The 24944-nt window shown below is 37.9% G+C and overlaps 1 protein-coding gene across 1 annotated transcript in view; it reads right to left on the reverse strand.

The window, feature by feature from the left end:
• LOC148517430 (uncharacterized) overlaps nt 1–24505 on the reverse strand; it is a 61803-nt gene extending 37298 nt beyond the window's left edge. Inside the window, exons 1-2 of the mRNA XM_088478714.1 lie at nt 24381–24505; nt 16218–16284 (exon numbers count right to left, since the gene is read on the reverse strand). Of these exons, the coding sequence (XP_088334840.1) occupies nt 16218–16284; nt 24381–24505 (192 nt within the window). The remainder of the gene's footprint in view (nt 1–16217; nt 16285–24380) is intronic.
• Nucleotides 24506–24944: the final 439 nt, after the last annotated feature.

Below are 24944 nucleotides of genomic sequence, written 5' to 3' on the forward strand. Positions count from 1 at the left end.
AAAAATGTGAAATGTACTCGATACAGAATAAGTGAATAAAAAATATAGGTATGTGACATTATTGAAAAAATTATTATTACAAAACAAAAATAATTTTTTAGATAAAAATATGTGATAGTGATATTTTATTAATATTCAATTAAGTGAGAAAAATGCTAGAATTAAATAAAATAAAATAAATGAAATGAAAATAATTATAAAATAAAATAGATTAATTGAACACACAATATGTGCAAAAAAATGTAAACATTTTTGAAAAAATGTGAAAAAACCCAACTAAAAAAAGTGTGCAATAGGATGTGACTATATTGAAGTACTATATCTATAATTTTCAATAATTTTGTAAATCAGAAAAAAGATTATACATATAACATGGCTAGAAAACCCTACATAATAATGCCATGTATCTAGTGTAATAATTATTGTAAATAATCCTTTAGATATTCCCACAGAAGATAAAAATACAAAAGAGAGCATAGATACTTTCAATTTGGACCTTCATTAGGATCATAAAAACAAAAAGATGTGCTCTAGTGAATAAATCATACAAAATATCAGTGAAAAACATAACTGAATACTCCATATCTTTGTGCCTAATATCAACTGCAAAAAGACCATTATAATAGAATGTTAGATGACATAAATGGCCTTTTAAATGTTCCTAAGAGAGAGAGATTTATATATGATTAACCCAAAAAGGACACATAACTATTCTCTTCATTTAAACCTTTCGGTGTCAGGGTATCCATAAGAAAGATGAATTTAGTCTCCTGTTGTAGGAGTTCACGGTCCACATCACCACCTCTGATATTCAAATTAATCTTCTTCATCCCAAAGGCTGTTAGGCCCTTCGGGTTGCTTTCATGGTATTTGAAAAAATGCCTAGCCACCGGTGTTAAGGATTTAAACATCCGTCTGTCTCTTTCCACATTCCTTATACTCCCTATATGTTCAAGGAGTCTTTTCTTAAGAGGCCTCTTAGTCTTACCGATGTAGTTCTTACCACATGGACATTGTAAATTGTAAATAATTCCTGTTGAATCACAGTTGATATGTTCCTTGATGTGCCAGGTTTTATTATATCTGTCTCGAAAACTTGTAGTGGTGACCATAATTGAGCAAGCTTTACAAGTGCCACATTTTCTAGATCCTTTTTTCAAAAATAATTGTTTTTTCGGACATTCTAGATGGCTTTGGACTAAGATATCTCTAAGGTTTTTAGATCGTCTCCAGCTCATCTGGATTCTATCTCCAATTATCTTTACTAGATCTTGATCAGTATGTAATACATGGAGATGCTTGTGTAGTATTTCTTGAATGTTTCTCCATTCATGACAAAAACTCCCAATGAATCTTACGCATTCCTCTTCTTTTACTTTCTTCTTTGGAATTAGGAGTTGTTCTCTCGTGTTCATCTTGGTATCCTTATATGCATTTCTGATCATTCTTCCACTATATCCTCGAGCTTTCAACCTAGTACTTAGTTGCTGTGACCATGCTTGGAAAGTGTGTTCTTCAGAACAGTTACGTTTCATGCGTAAGAATTCTCCTTTTGGTAATCCTCTCAATACAGGTGGAAAATGTGAGCTCTTGTTGTGTAAAATACTATTCGTGGAGGTTTTCTTGCGGAAAAGGTCTGAGGAGATATGTCCATCCTTTTCAATTGTCAGTGTGACATCAAGAAAATTAATCCGCTGTTTACTTGCTTCAAAGGTGAGTTTCAGGTTGAGAATATTAGAATTAAGTTGAAATAGAAATTTTTCAAAGAGTTGTATATCACCCTCCCAGATTATAAGGAGATCATCAATATATCTCAACCATAATAAAATATGGTCGGTATAGAGATCATTCTGATCGTTAAAAACATGTTCTCTCTCCCACCACCCCAGGTATAGGTTAGCATATGTAGGGGCAGACTCTCACATCTTGCTCAATGAATTTAATAAATATATTAATCAAACATGACAAAATACTTCTGAATAAATATTCACAAGAAATTTCCATACTGAGTACTAAATTGAAGAATTTTGAAAATCTTGACAGGTTCCAAAAAACATATGACAAATATAGACTGGAAGTAGAAAAAATTGAACAATAAATTATTAATAGAAAGAGATCTAAATTACAAAGAGACAAAAATGACTTTTTGTCCAATACGGTCTATAGATGGAGTCATATAAGAAAAAGAACACCAGAAGGTAGATCTAACTATACCACTTCAGATCTAGACTCTTCTGAGAATGAATCCACCGGTGAACGATCCTTTTCACACAGACGACAGAGGGATTTTTTAGGGGTGACTCCCAGAGAAACCCGGGACAATATAGGATTAAGTTCAAGAAAACCAGAAGGGCAAAGAAAAAGAGGATTTCGAGAATGGGGGGAAGAACCCGGGACCATCGCCGATACAGGAAATAGAAGAAGACACGCTAAGAATTATAAATTTAACAAGCAGAGACCTCACACCATCACAAATTGAAATCCTTAATAAAGGATTATCCTTTTCACCTACAACATCGTTTAATAGGTTTCAATTTGAAAAAGATGTTAATCTCTTTGCTAGAAAATTGTTGCTAAAAAAATTCTTCATGACTAAAGGGAAACATGTGGCATCTGCCACCGAAGCCCTCTCGCAAGAAGATCTACATGCAATCTCTATTCTGGAAGAATTGGAAGAGGAATCTTTACAACAATCTATCAATCTAGATAGTACTCCAATTCCACAAGAACTCCTGGCTGTTCCATCGAGTCCCCTAAAGAAAAAGTCCTCATTTATGCCAGACATGTCTATTTGTCCACCAGTGAAGGTTTTCATTGATTTGGTGAGTAAAGACTTAGACTCTTTGCAGAATAATAGAACAAGAATTAAGGATTATGATAGCAACTTGAACAGAGGAGAGAGACAGGTTCTAAAAGAGATGCAGGAATGGCATGATACAATCATTAAGCCTTCGGATAAAGGGGGAAATATCGTCCTATGGCCTCGGGATAAATATTTGAAAGAACTTAACCGACAATTGGAGGATAAATCCTGCTATAAAAAAATGGTCTTCAACCCCACGAGAGATTTTTTATAAGCATATAATATCATTACAGAAGGGGCTAAGGATAGTGGAATCATAACAAAAAAGGATTATGATTTCCTCAAAACGGAGAACCCTAAAATTCCTACTCTATATTTACTGCCTAAAATCCACAAAAATGAGACTGACCCACCCGGTAGACCCATTGTCTCTGGAATGGGCAGTTTAACTGAAAATGCAAGTAAATTTTTGGACCATCATCTCAGGAAGTATGTCCTACAATTACCATCTTATATAAGGGATACCCCTGATGTACTAAGCAAGATTCAAGATATATTCTTGAATACTGACTCCTGGCTCATTACCTGTGATGTAGAGAGTCTCTACACGAGCATTAACCATGAATATGGAATCCAGGCTGTAGAGTATTTCTTGAGCATGAATAGTAGTAGTGAATTTAACTGTTTCCTCATCTCACTTCTGCGATTTGTTCTCACAAAAAATTATTTTGTTTGCAATGACAACTTCTATCTCCAGGTACGGGGGACTGCAATGGGGACTACGTCTGCCCCTACATATGCTAACCTATACCTGGGGTGGTGGGAGAGAGAACATGTTTTTAACGATCAGAATGATCTCTATACCGACCATATTTTATTATGGTTGAGATATATTGATGATCTCCTTATAATCTGGGAGGGTGATATACAACTCTTTGAAAAATTTCTATTTCAACTTAATTCTAATATTCTCAACCTGAAACTCACCTTTGAAGCAAGTAAACAGCGGATTAATTTTCTTGATGTAACACTGACAATTGAAAAGGATGGACATATCTCCTCAGACCTATTCCGCAAGAAAACCTCCATGAATAGTATTTTACACAACAAGAGCTCACATTTTCCACCTGTATTGAGAGGATTACCAAAACGAGAATTCTTACGCATGAAACGTAACTGTTCTGAAGAACACACTTTCCAAGCACGGTCACAGCAACTAAGTACTAGGTTGAAAGCTCGAGGATATAGTGGAAGAATGATCAGAAAAGCATATAAGGATACCAAGATGTACACGAGAGAACAACTCCTAATTCCAAAGAAGAAAGTAAAAGAAGAGGAATGCGTAAGATTCATTGGGAGTTTTTGTCATGAATGGAGAAACATTCAAGAAATACTACACAAGCATCTCCATGTATTACATACTGATCAAGATCTAGTAAAGATAATTGGAGATAGAATCCAGATGAGCTGGAGACGATCTAAAAACCTTAGAGATATCTTAGTCCGAAGCCATCTAGAATGTCCGAAAAAACAATTATTTTTGAAAAAAGGATCTAGAAAATGTGGCACTTGTAAAGCTTGCTCAATTATGGTCACCACTACAAGTTTTCGAGACAGATATAATAAAACCTGGCACATCAAGGAACATATCAACTGTGATTCAACAGGAATTATTTACAATTTACAATGTCCATGTGGTAAGAACTACATCGGTAAGACTAAGAGGCCTCTTAAGAAAAGACTCCTTGAACATATAGGGAGTATAAGGAATGTGGAAAGAGACAGACGGATGTTTAAATCCTTAACACCGGTGGCTAGGCATTTTTTCAAATACCATGAAAGCAACCCGAAGGGCCTAACAGCCTTTGGGATGAAGAAGATTAATTTGAATATCAGAGGTGGTGATGTGGACCGTGAACTCCTACAACAGGAGACTAAATTCATCTTTCTTATGGATACCCTGACACCGAAAGGTTTAAATGAAGAGAATAGTTATGTGTCCTTTTTGGGTTAATCATATATAAATCTCTCTCTCTTAGGAACATTTAAAAGGCCATTTATGTCATCTAACATTCTATTATAATGGTCTTTTTGCAGTTGATATTAGGCACAAAGATATGGAGTATTCAGTTATGTTTTTCACTGATATTTTGTATGATTTATTCACTAGAGCACATCTTTTTGTTTTTATGATCCTAATGAAGGTCCAAATTGAAAGTATCTATGCTCTCTTTTGTATTTTTATCTTCTGTGGGAATATCTAAAGAATTATTTACAATAATTATTACACTAGATACATGGCATTATTATGTAGGGTTTTCTAGCCATGTTATATGTATAATCTTTTTTCTGATTTACAAAATTATTGAAAATTATAGATATAGTACTTCAATATAGTCACATCCTATTGCACACTTTTTTTAGTTGGGTTTTTTCACATTTTTTCAAAAATTTTTACATTTTTTTGCACATATTGTGTGTTCAATTAATCTATTTTATTTTATAATTATTTTCATTTCATTTATTTTATTTTATTTAATTCTAGCATTTTTCTCACTTAATTGAATATTAATAAAATATCACTATCACATATTTTTATCTAAAAAATTATTTTTGTTTTGTAATAATAATTTTTTCAATAATGTCACATACCTATATTTTTTATTCACTTATTCTGTATCGAGTACATTTCACATTTTTTAATTTAGACAAATGTCACTTTTTATTATTCATTTATTTTAATCCACTTTATTGAGGACAATAAATAAATCATATTCACTTATCACCAATTTATGTGTTATATTTTAATATTATTATAGCATTTTTTGACATTAATCACCATGTATTATTGTATTTTTCATATATTATAATTGTGAATATTTTTTATTATTTCAATACAGATTATTAAATATATTTTTTTATTTTTCACACATTGTTTATTTTAATTTATATCCATATTGGGTGTAGTAACATTGTGGAACTTTGGAACCACAAATTCTGCAATTACTGTTTATTACTGTTAATTTAGAATCTATGATTATATAGTGAGCATCTTTTGTATAGGTGCTCGATTATTATTATCCAGCCTGGATTTCATTTCCTTATCTGTTATCTATTATAAATCCTGGATAAACTCGAGTATTTATAGCGATCATGTGACCTAAGGGATCTATATGAATCTATTGTTATTCATGTGGGCTATAAAGTAGATGTTACAATATTACATCTATATATATCATTGACTTCTCATATAGTGCTGCGTATCACGTAGTTTCTTAATCGATGGGAACGCATGTGAATGTGATTCGGAGTTTGATTACTCTAGACTTAGACTGTATCCATGTATCCTAGTTCTATTAGGATTCCTCATGATGACGTCATTAGCCCCAGGACACGTGGGCATTATGTCAATCTAGGGAGGGAGGCGGAACTAGTGAGCATAGGTGGTTATGATTGGTGTATATGGATGCACCAGATATCTGATTGGTGGCATGATATGTTTGTAGGTATTTAAGGGAAGTCTGTTAGTCAGCTCGGCTTACCTTGAAAAAGCTCCTTAGCGAAACGCTGCGTCGGTCACGCGGCGCTGTCTACAACTTATGAATATGATAATGTGTTGTTGTTATGTTATTTATACCTGCTGATTGTACTATCCGTACTTTGAATCTGGATAGATCCCTTATACCAGTTGAAGTTAGCCCGCTTATAAGCGGAGAGTTACACTTTATATGATTATACAATGGCTGTAACCTCTACAACACCTGATGAGGGCGCAGCTTATATGTAATACTGTATAGTTGAGTGATTTGCATATCTCTCCCAGAAGCTTTTGGATAAATTCTAACAGAATATATACTACAACAGAGGGCCATTACATTAAGTATATAACAAATAAATATATTATGTTATTCGATTATACTTACTGAGATATAAGGTTGATCTGAATATATTTAAGGTGTTAATAATAATATTTTAACACCTTAGTGACTCTAATGACACAAGCATTTCTAAAGAATCACTGCGGCAATATTGAACCACACTTGGGTGTTTAATAATAGACTTGATATCGCATTACCATAAACCAGTTACACTTTTTTTTGAAACTGATAATATTTATACGAGCCAACAATAGAGGGATATTGAAAATACATCATACCTACTATTGGGTATACCTGCTATAAGAACCACCTAGGAAAAATACCATGAATTGGTTGATATATGAATGACTTTATTGACAATACATATACCTCCACAAAACTTCAGCAGGAACATTATATAATACCTAGGTTCATAACAGCGGACTTGATAAGAATAATAAACACCTAATACCCTGAGACCTGCCATAAGGGTTACCTAAGAAGGACAATAAAATTACTATATGTGAATGACGTTATTAAGAATATAAAAACCTATATAGAACCTGGGCAAGGATATTGCATGCAGAAAACCACAGAGTTGATTGAGGTCATAAAATGTGATTTGATGTCCCTATTATAACCCTGTATAAGGGTATATGGGACACTACCAGATGAATAAGAGTCTCTGACTAACAGGATAGTATATGGAGAACCAATATCAATAACAGGGATTTCTATTTCTATTTGTGTGGTGATATATTGGAGTGTGAGAACACTATATACATATACAATTAAATATACACACCCCATTGATATTCATAACAACACCAATAAATTGTAAAATTTGGTAGAAGCGCTGCTCTACATGTTCTTTTTAGAACATAATGTTTTAAGTCACATCTTTATTTCTATTCACATTCTCTATCTGTATTTTATATTTATTTTTGCTATTTTGTTTTGATAAGATATTAGAACTTTATTATTACTTACCAATAAAAGTTAAGTTTTAAGATATACACTAGCTCAGTGCACCATTCGAAGACATTTCCTCTTCCTCTTCTCTTTTTGTAATTTCAATTTCATGTCTATGGTAGCACCCCCTTGACTACATTACTATTTTAAGGGGTTATTGTTATCCCCAAAATTTTGGGAGACATATATCCTGTGCGACTGTAAAATCTATATTACACCACCCTTTAACAGAGAGACGCACGCTTGTCGCTGCTGCTTTAAGGATGCAGGTGCGGCTACAGCCCACACATTTCACAAAGACAGAAAAAAAAGAAGAATATTTTTATTGTTTGTGGAGCGCACTTTGAGGGTTACACCACCCTTTAACAGACAGACGCGCGCTTGTCGCTGCTGCTTTGAGGATGCAGGTGGAATCTAGACGGGATTTGGAACGGGGGACACACTACCTCCATCAATTGTCTAAATCCCACTGCACTAATGGCGGATACCGGACGCACGTCTAACACCAACATAGCAGTCAAGGCCTCAGTTATACGTTTTGATTCAGGATGACTGCTGTCGTACTTCATCCTCATCGCTAGGGACTGTTGGAGGGTCAATTGTTTAGTAAAAGTAGTGGTGTTCCTACTTCCTCTCTGGGATGATGAACAACTCCCAGCAGTAGCAACAGCACTAGGAGGAAGTGGTTCTTGATCTTTCCCTATTTTATTTTTATCGGAGAAAGTTTGGTCCTCCATTTATGTTATATTGATATATACGTGCGGCTAAGGCGCACACAAACAGAAAATATTTTTTTTATTTTTGCTGGAGAGTAGTGCACTTTGTGGGTTACACCACCCTTTAAGAAATGAGCCAGCCAGCTCTTTACTTATGGGATACAGGCGCACGCTTGGCGCTGCTCCTTTGTTGATGCACGTGCAGCCACAGTGCACACAATTCACAAACACAGAAAATATTTTTTTTTTTGGTTTGGACTGGAGTGTACTTTGGGGGTTACAGCACCCTTTAACGTTCAAGCCAGCCGGCCCTTTACTTATGACACAGGCGCACGCTTGGCACTACTTTGTTGATGCACGTGCGGCTACTGCGCACACAATTCACAAACACAGAAAATATTTTTTTATTTGGTTTGGACTGGAGTGTACTTTGGGGGTTACAGCACCCTTTAATGGTCAAGCCAGCCGGCCCTTTACTTATGACACAGGCGCACGCTTGGCACTACTTTGTTGATGCACGTGCGGCTACTGCGCACACAATTCACAAACACAGAAAAAATATTATTTTTTTAGCACTTGGGGGGAGCACCCCTGATGGACAGAGCACCCCCTGGACAACACTACAGCACCCCTTTAGGACAGGGACACTGCACAGGACTTTGGAGTGGACACAGCCCCTATGGAGAACTGACTGCACAACACAGTCCAGCCAGCCCCTATGGACTTTGAAGTAGTGGACACAGCCCCTATTAACAACAGCAGCACAGCACAACACAGCCAGCCCCTATGGACTTTGAAGTAGTGGACACAGCCCCTATGGACAACAGCAGCACAGTGCAGCACAGCACAGCACAACACTACTCTGCACTACACTACACTACACTACACTACACAGCCCAGCCAGCCCTAACTCCCACCCTCCCTCTTCACTGTCCACAGCCGATTGAGAAAATGGCGCCGACGCGGGTACTTTATATAGGATCCAAAACCCGCGAGACCCGGAAGACGGAATGATGACGTTTTGCCTCGATTTCAGATCCGAGTCAGGCGGGAAAAGTCGAGCCTGACTCGGATCGGCCTCGGATCGGGGGGGCTCGGGGGGGTTCGGATTTCAGAAATCCGAACCCACTCACCCCTAATATATATATATATATATATATATATACAGAAGTAAAGAAAGCAGCACTCGATGCAGACTTGTACAAGAAAAGATTGAAGCACTGTGTGAAATCGTCGTTTCGGAATTTAATCCGTCATCAGGAAATACAACAAGTATATGGAACATAAGAGACACTCACCTATATAGCCCTACACCAAAAAGATAGTGTCAGGTGCCACTCGCACAGCTCCGGGACCACCGCCACTTCCTGGTCTGACGTCACATCCGGACACGTGTAACTGACGTCCCTGCATCCGAGCGTCACCACGGAAACGTGGGTGTGGACTCCGGGGCTGGCTACAGCGGTTACCATGGAAAATATAAACAAAGAAACATGTAAATACTGATCATATCACCTAGTCAAATCCAATATCATGAATAACTACAATAACAATGTATCGAATAGGACAGCTAGTGTTGTCAGTATAATATAATAGACATATCTAGGTAATTAAAGGAAAAGAGCTAATAGGATAAAGGAGGCTGTGGTAAAAATGAAACAAAACAATGTAAGGGGTGCAAGAGGTATATAAGTAAGAATCTAGTCAATTTAAAGGAAGACATTATAAGGTAAAGAATCATTGAGACCTCTTGGTCTCACAGTGTCCAATATGTGGATCCATTGGGTCTCCAATTGTAATAGTTTCCGTCCTCGATCGCCACCATGTATTGTGTTTGGAACTTGATCGATGATAATATAGTTTAATGCAGATAGATTATGCTTTGCTGCTACAAAGTGTTTAGCGACTGGTTGGTCTATTTCTTTATTATTCAATGCTGCTCTTATAGCTGATCTGTCTTGACACATCCGCTATTTGAAAGCCCGAATTGTTTTCCCTACGTAGTATAGCCCACAAGGGCATTTGATGACATACACCACATAGGTACTACTACATGTAAGAGGGTATCGTATATGATACTTAGCTCCAGAGTGAGGATGATGAAAGAACTTTGTGGCTATTAGACTGCAAGTTGTGCAGCCTAAGCACTTATAACAGCCTCCAGGTTTTTGTTGAATATTGGATAATCTTCTATTGGAGATATCGGTCTGAACAATCCATTCCCGTATGTTACATCCTCTAGAGTAGCACGACATGGTACTCATATGTTTAAGGCTCTTCAAATCCTTGTCCTGTGCTGTTATCGGCCACAGGGATTTTGAAAGTTTCGTGATGGATTCATCTGCTGTAGAATACAGTACCTGTGGACCCAGTGTATCCGATCATCCATCTTATGTGAAGGTTTACAGGATTTCTTTAAAGAATCGCTTCTTGGTATAGCATCAACTTTCTGTTTAGCCTCCTCAAGGATATGGGAAGAGTATCCCTACTTTGGAATTTATTGACCATAGTCTGCATATTTATTTCCATTTCTTCAGGATTACTTGTCAATCTTTTCACGCGCAGTAATTGTAAAAAGGAAAAAAACACTTTTCAATGCTGGAGGGTGATGACTTTGAGCCGCTCATATAGTATTGCGGTCGGTGGGTTTGGTATATATACCTGAATTTAGTTGGCCATCTTTGATGTCAGTGTCGACATCCAGTTAATGTAATTTGGTCAAGCTCATCTCGAAGGTGAATTTAATTGGACAATCTAGTGCATTTATCTTATTCATATGCTGTATAAAGGAATCTTGTGACCCAGTCCATAGCAGCAGAACGTCATCTATATATCATGTATAGAAAAGTATATTTGGGGACATTTCTGTGGAAAGAAAAAGCTCATGTTCTATCTTGAACATAAACGCATTAGCATACGAGGGTGTGACCCCATACAAGGTTGGATGAAAAAAATCCCAAAATTTGGAGATGTTAGTATAGAGGGAATCTCAGGCCGAGATAATCGGCCTCCCCGGAGGCCGATTATCTCGGCCCAAGATTCCCTCTACACAAACATCTCCAAATTTTGGGATTTTTTCATCCAACATTGTATCCAAGTGGAACCCACGTATTTCCAAGATACTACTGCTCTATTAAACAAACTCTCCACCAAATACTTGGCTCTGTTCGCTTAATATCACTAGCCTCTATACCAGTATACCACATAGTGCTGGATTAGAGGCTACACAGAAACTGTAGGAATCCAACAACATTTATGCTGGTCCACCTATTGAGTTTTTTGTGAAGTTACTTGAACTGACTCTTACATGCAATTTCTTTCTATTCAATGGTGAGTTTTTTCTGCAACGTACGGGGTGTGCGATGGGGTCGCACATCGCACCCTCATACGCTAATGCGTTTATGTTCAAGATAGAACATGAGCTTTTTCTTTCCTCAGAAATGTCCCCAAATATACTTTTCTATACACAATATATAGATGACGTTCTGCTGCTATGGGCTGGGTCACAAGATTACAGCATACGTATGAATAAGATCAATGCACTAGATTGTCAAATTAAATTCACCTTCGAGATGAGCTTGACCAAATTACATTACCTGGATGTCGACATTAACATTAAGGATGGCCAACTTATTACAGGTATATATACCAAACCCACCGACCTCAATACTATACTAGCAGCCCGAAGTCATCACCCTCCAGCATTGAAAAGGGGTTTACCCTTTTCACAATTACTGCGAGTGAAAAGATTGACAAGCAATCCTGAAGAAATGGAAATAAATATGCAGACTATGGTCAATAAATTCCAAAGTAGGGGATACTCTTCCCATATCCTTGAGGAGGCTAAACAGAAAGTTGATGCTATACCAAGAAGCAATTCTTTAAATAAATCCTGTAAGCCTTCACGTAAGATGGATGATCAGATACACTGGGTCCACAGGTACCGTATTCTACAGCAGATGAATCCATCACCAAACTTTCAAAATCCTTGTGGCCGATAACAGCACAGGACAAGGATTTGAAGAGCCTCAAACATATGAGTACCATGTCGTGCTACTCTAGAGGATGTAACATACGGGAATGGGTTGTTCGGACCAATATCTCCAATAGAAGATTATCCAATATTCAACAAAAACCTGGAGGCTGTTATAAGTGTTTAGGCTGCACAACTTGCAGTCTAATAGCCACAAAGTTCTTTCATCATCCTCACTCTGGAGCTAAGTATCATATACGATACCCTCTTACATGTAGTAGCACCTATGTGGTGTATCTCATCAAATGCCCTTGTGGGCTATACTACGTAGGGAAAACAATTCAGACTTTCAAGGAGCGGATGTGTCAAGACAGATCAGCTATAAGAGCAGCATTGAATAATAAAGAAATAGACCAACCAATCGCTAAACACTTTGTAGCAACAAAGCATAATCTATCTGCATTAAACTATATTATCATCGATCAAGTTCCAAACACAATACATGGTGGCGATCGAGGACAGAAACTATTACAATTGGAGATCCAATGGATCCACAAATTGGACACTGTGAGACCGAGAGGTCTCAATGATTGTTTACCTTATAATGTCTTCCTTTAAATTGACTAGATTATTTATATACCTCTTGCACTACTTACATTGTTTTGTTTCATTTTTACCACAGCCTCCTTTATCCAATTACCTAGATATGTCTATTATATTGTACTGACAACACTAGCTGTCCTATTCGATACATTATTATTGTAGATATTCATGATATTGGATTCGACTAGGTGATATGATCAGGATTAGTTCCTGTACTTATGTGCCCATTTCAGTATTTACATGTTTCTTTATTTATTTTTTCCATGGTAACCACTGTAGCCAGCCCCGGAGTCCACACCCACGTTTCCGTGGTGACGCTCGGATGCAGAGACGTTAGTTACATGTGTCCGGATGTGACGTCAGACCAGGAAGTGGCGGGGGTCCTGGGGCTGTGTGAGCGGCACCTGACACTATCTTCTTGGTGGAGGGCTATATAGGTGAGTGTCTCTTATGTTTCATATACTTGTTGTATTTCCTGATGATGGATTAAATTCCGAAACGTCGATTTCACACAGTGCTTCAATCTTTTTTTATACAAGTCTGCATCGAGTGCCGCTTTCTATACTTGCATATTTTTCTCACACAGAGCTTGGCGCCGCGGCAGTTGTTATACATGTGACTGGTTTGAATGCCTGCTAATTGACTTATGCTATATATATATATATATATATATATATATTCATTCAACTTTTATTGATAGCGGCCCCCATAGACCTTAATCATACTTGCCAATAATCAGTACCCTCTTTCTGGGATGGAGCTGATTGTCGGCTAACAGCGGGGGGCGTGCTCAGCCATGATATCACATTTGGGGGCAGAGATGGGGCGGTGCCGCGTGATTGCGTCATCGTAGCCCCGTCCCTTCTTTACAATGCTATTATTTCCGGCACTGTGAAGCAGGGGGTGGGGCCATGATGACGCGATTCAGTGAGAATCCGTCACCGGCCCCCGCTGCGGGTTTTTTTTTAGTTTATTCTGGGGGGGAGGTCAGCAGGGTAGCTGGCTGCCGGGAGGCTTGCCTGCCTTTCCGGGGCCCAGGAGTGGCACCCGAAAATCGGGAGGGTAGGCAAGCCTGACCTTAATACGGCCCTAAATTCCTGTAATGTGTTCCATTACCTGGAACGCAAGCCGCTAGGGGATATTATCTATACAAGCACCCTCTATTTAGATAGTAGGGATAAAACGTATTGAATTGAAAGTGTTTCCAGTGCATAAAGTGTCTAAAACTTATCTAACATCAATAGTTTATATTACATCTAAAACGGGTAATCCATAAAAAAATACTTTAAAATATGGGCTAAAATCTCAGTTACTAAAAAGGGGAATCTGTCAGATATCTCAAATATAATGTATATACCATAGGATGGTGTACAAAACCTTTAAAATATATTGAATATTATATAAGAACAAAAATTATAAAATCACGATATACATCTTTGGACATTTCATGTGCACACAACAATAAAAGTGATATACTGTATAAATGATTATTACAAGAACCACTTCAGTTCGAAGTCTGCATTAAAGCCATTGGGTCCCAAGGTTCTCATTGCAAAGATAGCTTTCATTTCTGCCTTTGCTAAATGACTATCTATATTCTTTTTTTTCCAATTCTTTTCTACTAATTTAATGCCCATTACTTATTTGATATATTGGACCGATCTCTGGTGGTATTCTTTAAAATGATTGGACAGAGACTGTTTTTCAAATCCCTTTTTATTGGTGCTCAGATGTTCTGACCACCTATCCTTGAGAGATCTATAAATAAGTCCAATATATTGCAACCCACATTGGCATTCTATTAAATAGACACAATTATGCTGTTGCTTGTTATAAAATTGGTTATATTTAAATTCTGACCAGTAGAGGTAGAAGAAAATTGTTCTGTTTTACTTGTTCGTCCTTGGAGACTTCTACACACAATATATACACCTGTGAAAGCATTTTATTTTAATCTTCCTTCTCTCTTGGGGGGTCTCATACTTTTGACCAATCAATTTTTCATTCTATTCATTAAGGGGGTTGTCCAAGGGGTTCTGAATCTAGTCCCAACATTTTTACCTTAAAATAGGAGATTTGCACAACTTTTCACCTGCTCAGAGGTGTTGAAAACTTTTCGCAAAGTTTATGCTATGTAGAATCCGCACGTACAAAAAACGCAACTAATAGACAGGCCGATAAATATATTTTCGCACGATGAACCGTTTTTCGCCAAAGAGCGGCTTATCGCAGCTAATAGGATATGGCCCTATATTGTTTAATATTCACTACAACACTCTCTGCATTGTACATTCTTCATTTTAGTCTTTTATTAGCTGGATAAAACCATGTCCACAGTTCCTTGGTCTCTCATATTTTTTTGCAGCAAATACACCTTTATTTAGTTTATTATTATTATCCCCTCAATTTGATGTCTCTTCATTGGGCAGCATGGTGGCACAAAGGTTAACTTTGCTGCCTCACAATGCTGGGGTAAGGGTCTTGATTCCAACCAGGGTCCTATATGTGTAGAGTTTGTATGTTCTCTTTATTTTAGCATAGATTCTCTGGTTTCCATCCACAATTCAAAAACATACTTTTAGGTTAACTGGTTTCCAAAAAAATTTAATCCTAGTGTGTATGTATGTGATTGGGAAAACAGATTGTAAGATCCAATAGGCAGTGACTAATATGAATGATCATGGAGTCTATCCATGGCATATTTCAAAACTATTACTGTGCTATCTACATAACATTTGATTCTGGGGCAGACCTTGTGCTAAAGAGGATAATCTTCATTGCACATGTGCCAGATCTGGCAGCGCTGTTACATCAGTTCCTGTCCATCTCCCGCTGCCTCTGATCCTGGTAGGAGCACCGAGTGGGGGGAGCGGGTACTAACTGTGAGGTCCTATTACATGGCTTTACATTATTTGTGTCATTAATGATTCATTTAAGAGTTTATTAAACAATGTTAAAATGGGTATGTAAAAAACAAGACAAGTTTAAAATACCAGTCTCGAATGTAACATTTTAATATAAAATAAAAGAACAGCAACAGATAGGTTTTAACATTGTTTAATAATCTGTTTTATATATATATATATATATATATATATATGAATCCAAGGTTTGGCACTCCAGTAAACCAGATGTGATTACTGCTGGTGCCCTCACTGGAACAGATAAAGAGTACAGAGTTGCGGCACTCGAGGCTTCAATAATTAAGACACAAAATCAGGCTGTTTGCGTAATCAACGTTTCAGTTACACCAACCGTCATCAGGAAAATACTGAAATCAAACTTACACATACCTTTATACAGCTACACACCACGTGCAACCGGATCTCCGGGAACAGGGACTGCACACCCGCCCGGTGTCTGCTTTGGATGACGTCATCACCCCCTTACTGTTTCACCATCACCATAACTACCAAGTAAGCAAAGCTCTGTAAGACATATGGAAAAATCAAGCACTGGCAAGAGCTATAGAGAGAAAAAACTGTCAAAACATACTAATGATATGACACATTAGAACAACCTCAGAAATTAAATTAGTGTAAACTGCTTATGACTATATAAGCAGAATGAAAACACAGTATATACAATATGTTAGTGTTAATATTAGAAATGAACCTCTATATACCCCTGCCTGTACCTTCTAAAATCCTTCCTATAAACCTCTAAGGATGACTCTAATTTGCGTACTCAGTCACACCATAAATAAAGACTTAGACGTGGAATCTGTGGTTCCAAAGCATAAGTGATATTCAGGTAAAAGTTCAGTCAGTTACACGCTATGATCTGTGTACAATAAGCGCAAATAAATCATAAAGTCACAAGGTACAGTTGATATACATATGCATGATTAAACTTCAAAATACAATGAGAGACACAGAGAGAGAGACAGAGAGAGAGACAGAGAGACACAGAGGAACAGGCAGATCAAACTACAATGATAGAGATATCAATGTCTGCTGAGAGCACATGTCCAAGATGGCTGGTGATGGTGTGTGTGTGTGGGGGGGTTTGGGAATGATACATGCCCTATTGTCCAAACCGTAACTCTGTAAATCATATATCCATTAATGATCACAATTATAATAATTACAATATACCTATCTGACCCACCAAAACTGGGTAGAATTATAACTATAACCACAAGACTAGCAATTCACAACTTCCATTGAATCAAACACATGATTCAATGGGGAAACATGGAGCACATGGAATTTCCTTTGTTCACCCCACATGGAGGTAGCCATCTTTAACAAACTGCAGACTATTCTTCCACACGATAATTACTTCTGACCATTCAAAGCTGTTATTAATTCAACTTCCATAATATAACACTGATACTAGCCTATGATTACATTCATGAGTATACAACACATACCAAGCCTATCTCTCCCAAGCAGTGATAGTGTTCAAGCACATGGGAAGGCCCTAACACAGCTCACCAGAGGATCTCAAACAATTATATCAACCAGCATCAATCATTACAAATATTACAAAAACTCCATAATCAATCCCTTTCCTGCATGCTGCTAAAACAACCAGTATGAACAGACTATTGTACACTACAGTGTAGATGATAATATTACAGACTACATCACATTTTATAATCCACTGTATGCTAACACAGACTTATGAATTCCCTTACCAAACTACAAACTTATTACAAACAATCTAGATAAGCTAATAACAGGTTAACACAAAACTTGCTACAGATACCCAAATAGACTAACTACTGTACAGTTTAACAACAATATACTTAGCCATGTTCCCGATTGAACAGAGTCCCATTGTTTTGGTTGTCTTGTGAGAGAGAGCACCTCTCTCCTCCAATTCCCTGCTCCAAGTGTGTCTGCTGGCCTGTGTGTTCTCAGAATGCCATACTCCTCCCCTCACCTGTGAAACTCCTATCCCAACAGTGTGATACAAATGCTAAACAGGTCACAGATCAGCCTCCAAAAGCTTGTTGTCTCCTTATTCCCCCCTGCATGCATAACTAAGCTGCTAACATTTTACAAGGTACATTTTGGTGTTTTAACTCTCTACGGTCCATAAGTTGAGAATGCATGTTGCGATCTTCACCCCGATGATACCGGAAAGCTGTTGAGAAAGGGTAGGTCAGTTCAATACCAAACACTATTTACTTATCATGTATAAATCCTTAGATATCAAATAGTCTTTATTTAATAATTACTGAATAAACCTTGACTAGGGAACCTTTTATGTAAGTGTGCACATTATGTTTTGTGTACTATGTGATTTTGACAAAATGGCGCTGTGTGCCCTATTTCTAAGATGGAGTCTTGTCGCCATTCCCAAGATGGCGTTGCGCAAATCCTGTCTGCCAATCATCCGGCTTCGACATTAGACAAAACAGGCATATGAAATACTTCCATTAAGACCTTGTGGATGTATTACATTTAATCCTGCTATCCAGCGTGTTTCACAGTGCAATAATTTACTAGCGTGATCCCCTCCCTGCAACTGAGGTGGAATAAAATCAATCATTCTATAGAGCAAGCTGGACAGTGGGTGATTAAACTCGGAAAAGTGACGTGCTACAGGCTGCTCGCTAGAGCCTGTAAGTAACGTGTTCTGAACAGCCGATCTATGAGTGGAAATATGCAACTTAAACTTCGTTCCAGTTTTTCCAATATAGCTTAGGCCGCACGGACAGCTGATCTGATAGACTACATAACTAGAGTTACAATTTAATTGTAATTTAATGTTGAACAGTTTACCGCTATGGGGATGGTGGAACACATCTCCAACAAATAAGTATTGGCATGTTACGCACGAGAATTTAATGCAACCCAGTTTTTTAGGTAGAAAATTAACTTCCTTAGGGGCTTTATGAAATTTAGAAATGTCTGTCTTAACTAGAATATCCTTTAAGTTATGTCCACGTGAGTAATAGGGCATTAGTTGAGTATTAGTTAAGATGTGAATTATCATCAGTCTCAATTAGGGGCCAGTGTCGTTTTGATATTCTATTGATGACTGGGGAGACAACATTATATCTGTTAACCCAAGGGAACTTGGGCTTAATAGAATTATTTGTATTCTTCTTGGAGAGGAGTTCATTCCTATCCATAGCTAGAACCCTTTGTTTAGTGTTGTTTAACTGTATCCAACTGTAGCCTCTAAAATCAGTTCAGACCTCTGACAACCTTCTAGGGTGATAGCTTTGAGCTTGGAGAAGCATATTTCTATCAGTAGGTTTCGAAATACATAGTAGTAGTGATTTTATGGTGATTTTAACAGCCAAGAAATGAATCTCCCTTCTATCCATACTGAAAGTAAACTTAATAGTACAGTTACTCTGGTTATGTGACTCAATGAAAGTATACAATAGAGTTTCCTCACCCTGCCAAATGATTTTTAAATCATCTATATACCGAGCATAGAATAATCTGGGAAGAATTCAGTGGATCGCCAAAAAATAGGTAATTCTCTATAGCAAACATAACTATATTAGCATAAACTGGAGCAGCACTCGAACCCATTGCGCATCCTCTTACTTCTAGGAAATACTGTGTATCGTACATAAAAAAATGTATTAGTCAGTATCAGTTCAAATAATCATAAGAAGATATCAATTAATGCAGGTGAAAATGAAGTTCTAGAAGACAAAATTTACCCACATATTGGAGGCCAAAGTCGTGTGGTATAGATGTGTAGAGATTAACTACATCAACGCTGGTCAACCAGTTCTCATCTGGGACTGTATTGATATTTCCTAGTCTCTTCAATAAGGTAATGGTATCCAATAGAAATGTCGGTTCCTTCTGGATAAACGGTTGTAATTGTGCATCCAGATATATTGCGGTTGGCTGTAAGAGAGAGCCTCTAGCCAACACTATTGGGTGTCCAGGCGGAGTTCAATGCCCTTATGGACCTTTGGTGTAGTGTAGAAGATCGGCATAATAGGGAACTCAGGTACTAGCATATTCATTAATTTATCTGTCATGCAATTCAGATAACCGCTTGTTGTAAAATTAATTTCAGCTTCATCTTACAGGATGCAGTGGGGTCCCCTTGTAATTTTATATAAACCCCCTTATCTGCCTGTTGTCGTTCAGCTTCTATCTTATAATCCTTAAGATCTTGGAGAACAATTTTGCCTCCTTTATCCGCGCTATGTATAAAAAGGTTGCTGTTATTAGATAACGCTTGCAAAGCCTGCCGTTCCAAGGGGGTAAGGTTTGGTGGTAATATAGAGTCAGAGGTACTGTAGGTAATTACCCAATGGATTGTCTGGATCATTTCCTGGGTTGTTCTTATTGGGGTCTGTAGCTGACTTGCTGGAGTGTAACTAGGGGAGACTCTGGACTTTGCTTATCTCCCGGACCAAACACCTGGTGGTGTGTCCGATGACCAGATGCACACCAGGACCCATGTCCCTGGGAAGTGGCAGCTGTCTGTGTATGGGATATAAATGACTAAGGCTCCAGAACACCCCCTCCAGTACAGAGAATAATTACCTTAGTCGATCACGACAGCTGCCCTCTGTATTTCCCTGCCGACTTGTTACTGGATGCACGCTTTCTCCTGATACTCTGGCACTTTCGGTTCTGGGTCAAGTGATCATGGCTTAGACGTCTGACATGGATATATGGGTAAAGATAGTATTAGTTGCAAGGGCAGGCTAAAAGGGATAAAATTATCTGTATATAGTCTCCAACGCATTTCAGCCTGGCTGGTATTCTTCTGGGAATGTAATTACATTATGATCCTAGATAGGTATATATAAAGATAGGTCTTTAGGATGGTTGGTTGTATGCAAATTGATGCTTATTGATTGGCTGTAAATCCATTTAGGTTAATTGGTGGAATTGCTCTATCAATCATTCCCATGGGAGGATCATATGTAAATTGCTGATCATTGATTGGCAGTAAGTCCATTCAGGTGTAGTGATTGAAATTTTTCTGCTAGTCATTCCCATGTGTTTATATGTTGCATATTCTGAATGGTCACAATGATTCAAAGGGTTTATAATGTTAAAAATAATGATCTTACTGCACTCTAATAATAAATTTATATGTGGGGCTCTTCATATGATTATATCTCAGTTATCTCCTAAACACTAAACATAGATCATATTGTACTTTACTCTGATAATTAGTTATTTTGCTAGATGTGAACGTGGGGCTCTTCATAGGATTATATTTAATTTGTCCCCTAACCACTAAACTGAGTGTATGTCAGCAATGTTGATCGGTGACCGGTGGTACAGAGAGACATCGCTTCTGTGCATAATATTAGAGATTATATAGCTATGTTTGCATTTGTCTTCACAGGAGGGTGAGTGACGGTAATCCCCTGCGAGGTGTGATCATACTATTATATTGTGCTATGGTCAATTCATCTGGTGAGATTAGAAGTATAAATAGCAGTGGGTCTGTTTGCTACAGGTGATGCAACAAAGCCGATGTATATGTTGGTATGTAATAGTATAAAGATATGGTGATTATCTCCTATCTGTTCTTATTGGTGTTAATTATCCTTGCGATATTTGTCACCCTATGTGTTACTGGCAAATCAATATCACATTTGTTGTGTTCTCCTGGATCTATTGGTTAATTGATGTGACTTCAAGTCACGTATGTTACGGTTGTGTTTTTCAAGATATCTTTTATATCAGACTGTATATCACATACTTTCTATATCTTTATAGAGTGGATGATCGGTAAACTCTCTAATATGTTAATTTTATTTAATTTAGTTCTTCTTATGGATTGTGGTAATATTCTTCAGAAAATCCAGTAGGTTTTCTTTGACAAGTAAAATCAGTTACTATTTTTGCCAGTTGGTTTTTACTTTTTTCAGATAATGGATTTGGTCTCATTATCCTAAATTAAACCCTCTTATGGCAAATTACTGCAGTTCATAAATCCATCTCAGTTCTGTTTTTTTAAATTTTATGGTTAAAAGCCCCCCCTCTCCAATTGGCTGTGACTGTTTGTATGGCTAGGAACTTTAGGCATCTTGGGTCACTATTGTGTTATTCCTTAAAATGTTTGGAAAGGTTGCGTTCCTCTAATCCTCTTTTAATGTTCCTGATGTGTTCACTGATCCGTATCTTAATTGATATTACAGCTCTTCCACTGTATTGTGTCTGGCATGCACATTCTAGGAGATGAATTACCCCCTTACTGTTGCTTACCATTCTCTCCCTTATATTGTATGATTTCTGTGTGTTTTATAATTTGAATGTCATAGTGGGGTTCGTACTATGGAACCTTGTGCTTGTACAGACCTGACATGTGCCACAATGGTAGAATTTATTTGTAGGGTTATTTGTTCTGGTTTGTTTCAGTTGTCTGAGAGGTATATGGTTTTGCAGTAATTTCGATCTAAGATCTGGGGCTTTTCTATAAACCAACTTTGGTCTTGTTGGTAAATGATCGGCTAACACATCAACAACATCAAAAAAGGCATTACGACACATAGTGTTCCCCAGCACCTTTTAGAAGCACATGATAAGAATCCCACATGACTTAAATTTATGGGAATCCAAAAAGTCAAAACTACTGTAACTGGAGGGGGCCAAATATTGTGAAGGAGCTAAAGAAGCAATAAAGCAAATGGATCTTCCTATTAAAAACCCTTAAAACATATGGCTTAAATATCGACATTGAATTGAGTGTATTTTTAGAATAACATTTATAAAATCATATTTTATATCTATTGACACATATACATAATTGTTATCCTATTCATATCTACATTTTAAAATATTTAAAAATATTTTAATATATTTTGTGTACATTAATACCAACAATTACCATGTTCACTAATTGTTACAATTTAACAGCACTTGACACAGTAGTAGCCAGGAAATATGCTGAGAGAATTCATGAAGCCTATATGACGTTTCCTATAGAGTTCTAATCAGTTTCTTTCCTTTCTTAAATATATAATGACCAGCTGATTAGATATAACTGAGTAGGGTAGAGGGTAAATTTACTAAAGTGAGAGATTTTAGAAGTGAGTTTTAGAAGTGATGTTGCCCATATCAACCAATCAGATTATACTTAACATTTAACTAGTACCTTCTAGAACATAATAGCTAGAATCTGATTGGTTGCTATGGGCAACATCTCTTCTAAAACTCACTTCTAAAAACTCTCACTTTAGTAAATTTACCCCATAGTGTCAATTTTAATTGTTATACCAATAAAGTTTTTAGAAAAAGAAACAATGAAGCCAGAGATAAAAGGACCGCCTAGGACAATCAACGTCATCCTTGAAAAAGTACATAACGGTACGAAATGTGTTTGATATTGACCTGTGTTACCCCAATCTACTCTCCCCTTAAAAGCAGAATGTTACTGATTCCCCAAAAGGAGAGGTACAGAGCAACCAAGCAGAAGGGATAGAGAGAGAAAGCCACTGCAGAAACACCACAAAACTGCTGATTACAGACACCGGAGGTACCACTTTAGGGTAAGACTAGGGACATTAGCTATGTTTTCCCGCAACCACCCGATTACCTATGGACATCTCTACTCCAAACCATATGATCAAAAAAAGAGCTAAAAATTATTGGTGTATGAGGAGAAGCTTTTTCCTAATAGGAACATGATTTTAATAGAATTATATCGTGGCACATATAGACACATACAAGGACTCAATTACATTTTGTTTTCTCTGGCTAATATTATTTGAGCACCTCTCTTCGCGCAATCACTGCAATTATTTACTTAGTATTTCATCTACCAATAATAAGGTAGACAGAGCTCTTGCTCTGAATCAGGGCCAGTCTTTTTTTTTTTACAACGGCCTCCTGACCGCTCGCATAGCTGTGGGTGACCACCCACAGCTATAGCAAGCGGCCAGGAAGATGGTCGCGATGGTCAAGACCATTGCGACCATTGGGCTTGCGACGAGACCCTTGTGGTAGGGTCTCATTGCCGCAAGCCCCAGAGAGATGTCGGCTCTAACAGAGCCGAAATCTCTCCCACTGACATCACTCGTGATGTCAGTGGGGCCGGCCCCAAATGGAGGCGTTCACATGGGAACGCCTCCGTTTGGGCAGCCACTCCCCTGGCCTGCCCACCAAAGGGGGTGTGCTGTCACTCAACATCGACAGCACGCCCCCTTTGGTACGAGACCCGGAGCGACGGATTGCCCGTCGCTATCCGGGTCTCGCGCATGCACACAACGGAGCTGGCTCCATCGTGCGCATGCGCTCTGGGCCACCATCGATCCGGTTGCGAGCGCTCAGCGCTTGCAACTGGGTCTGAATCAGGCCCAGTGTTTCTTGGGGATATGTTTTATCTGCTTGGCTTGTCTGTTAAACTGGGTAATGATATAAACCTCCTCTTGATTGTGTCTTTATATGTTATATGTCAAGATCTTCTACTGTGAGATCTCTTACAGTTCCCTAAAGCCGTTTGGGGGAGGGGAGGGCGGTGGGTGGAGGCGGCTTGCACTCCCAGGGATTGGGCCATGTCACCTTTGTTTTCTGGGAGTGCTAGGGCCAGGGTCTGTGTCTTCCAATGCAAACTTCCTGACCCTGACTGAGCAGTTCCATTGCCCATTCTGAGTAAGCTTACTCAAATAGGTGATTATATCAGCCATCACGATAGTGGTCGCAATTGTGATCCAATCCTGTGTCTTTAGCTACAGCATGCAGATCACAGATACTGGCAAGAGGCATCTATTTCCTACAAAAGCCTCCTGCTCATGTATGTACAGTGCCAGAGGGATCCCTCTTCACAACACAGACTCTGAAACCTGTAATCTTTTTTGGAGTTTGATAAATGTCATCACCTATCCCAGTGTATGGGGACAGAGGACTGATCGGGAGTGAAAAGTATGCAGGATATATCCATGATATCCACTGCATTATATATGTAATGCATAGTCCAAATACTGTATTACTACATAAGTAGGTGAAAATTATCATGTAGGAATTAAGTATTTTTTGTTGATTTTGCTACAGTGTGCTGGAGGGCAAATCCCTTTTTTCTGTGTTCAGTGTAAACCCCGCCCTTTACAAGCACCTGTGGTATGTCAT

This window comes from Taudactylus pleione, unplaced genomic scaffold (assembly GCF_031769625.1).
Source record: "Taudactylus pleione unplaced genomic scaffold, aTauple2 ptg000217l, whole genome shotgun sequence".
NCBI classification, from domain to species: domain Eukaryota; kingdom Metazoa; phylum Chordata; class Amphibia; order Anura; family Myobatrachidae; genus Taudactylus; species Taudactylus pleione.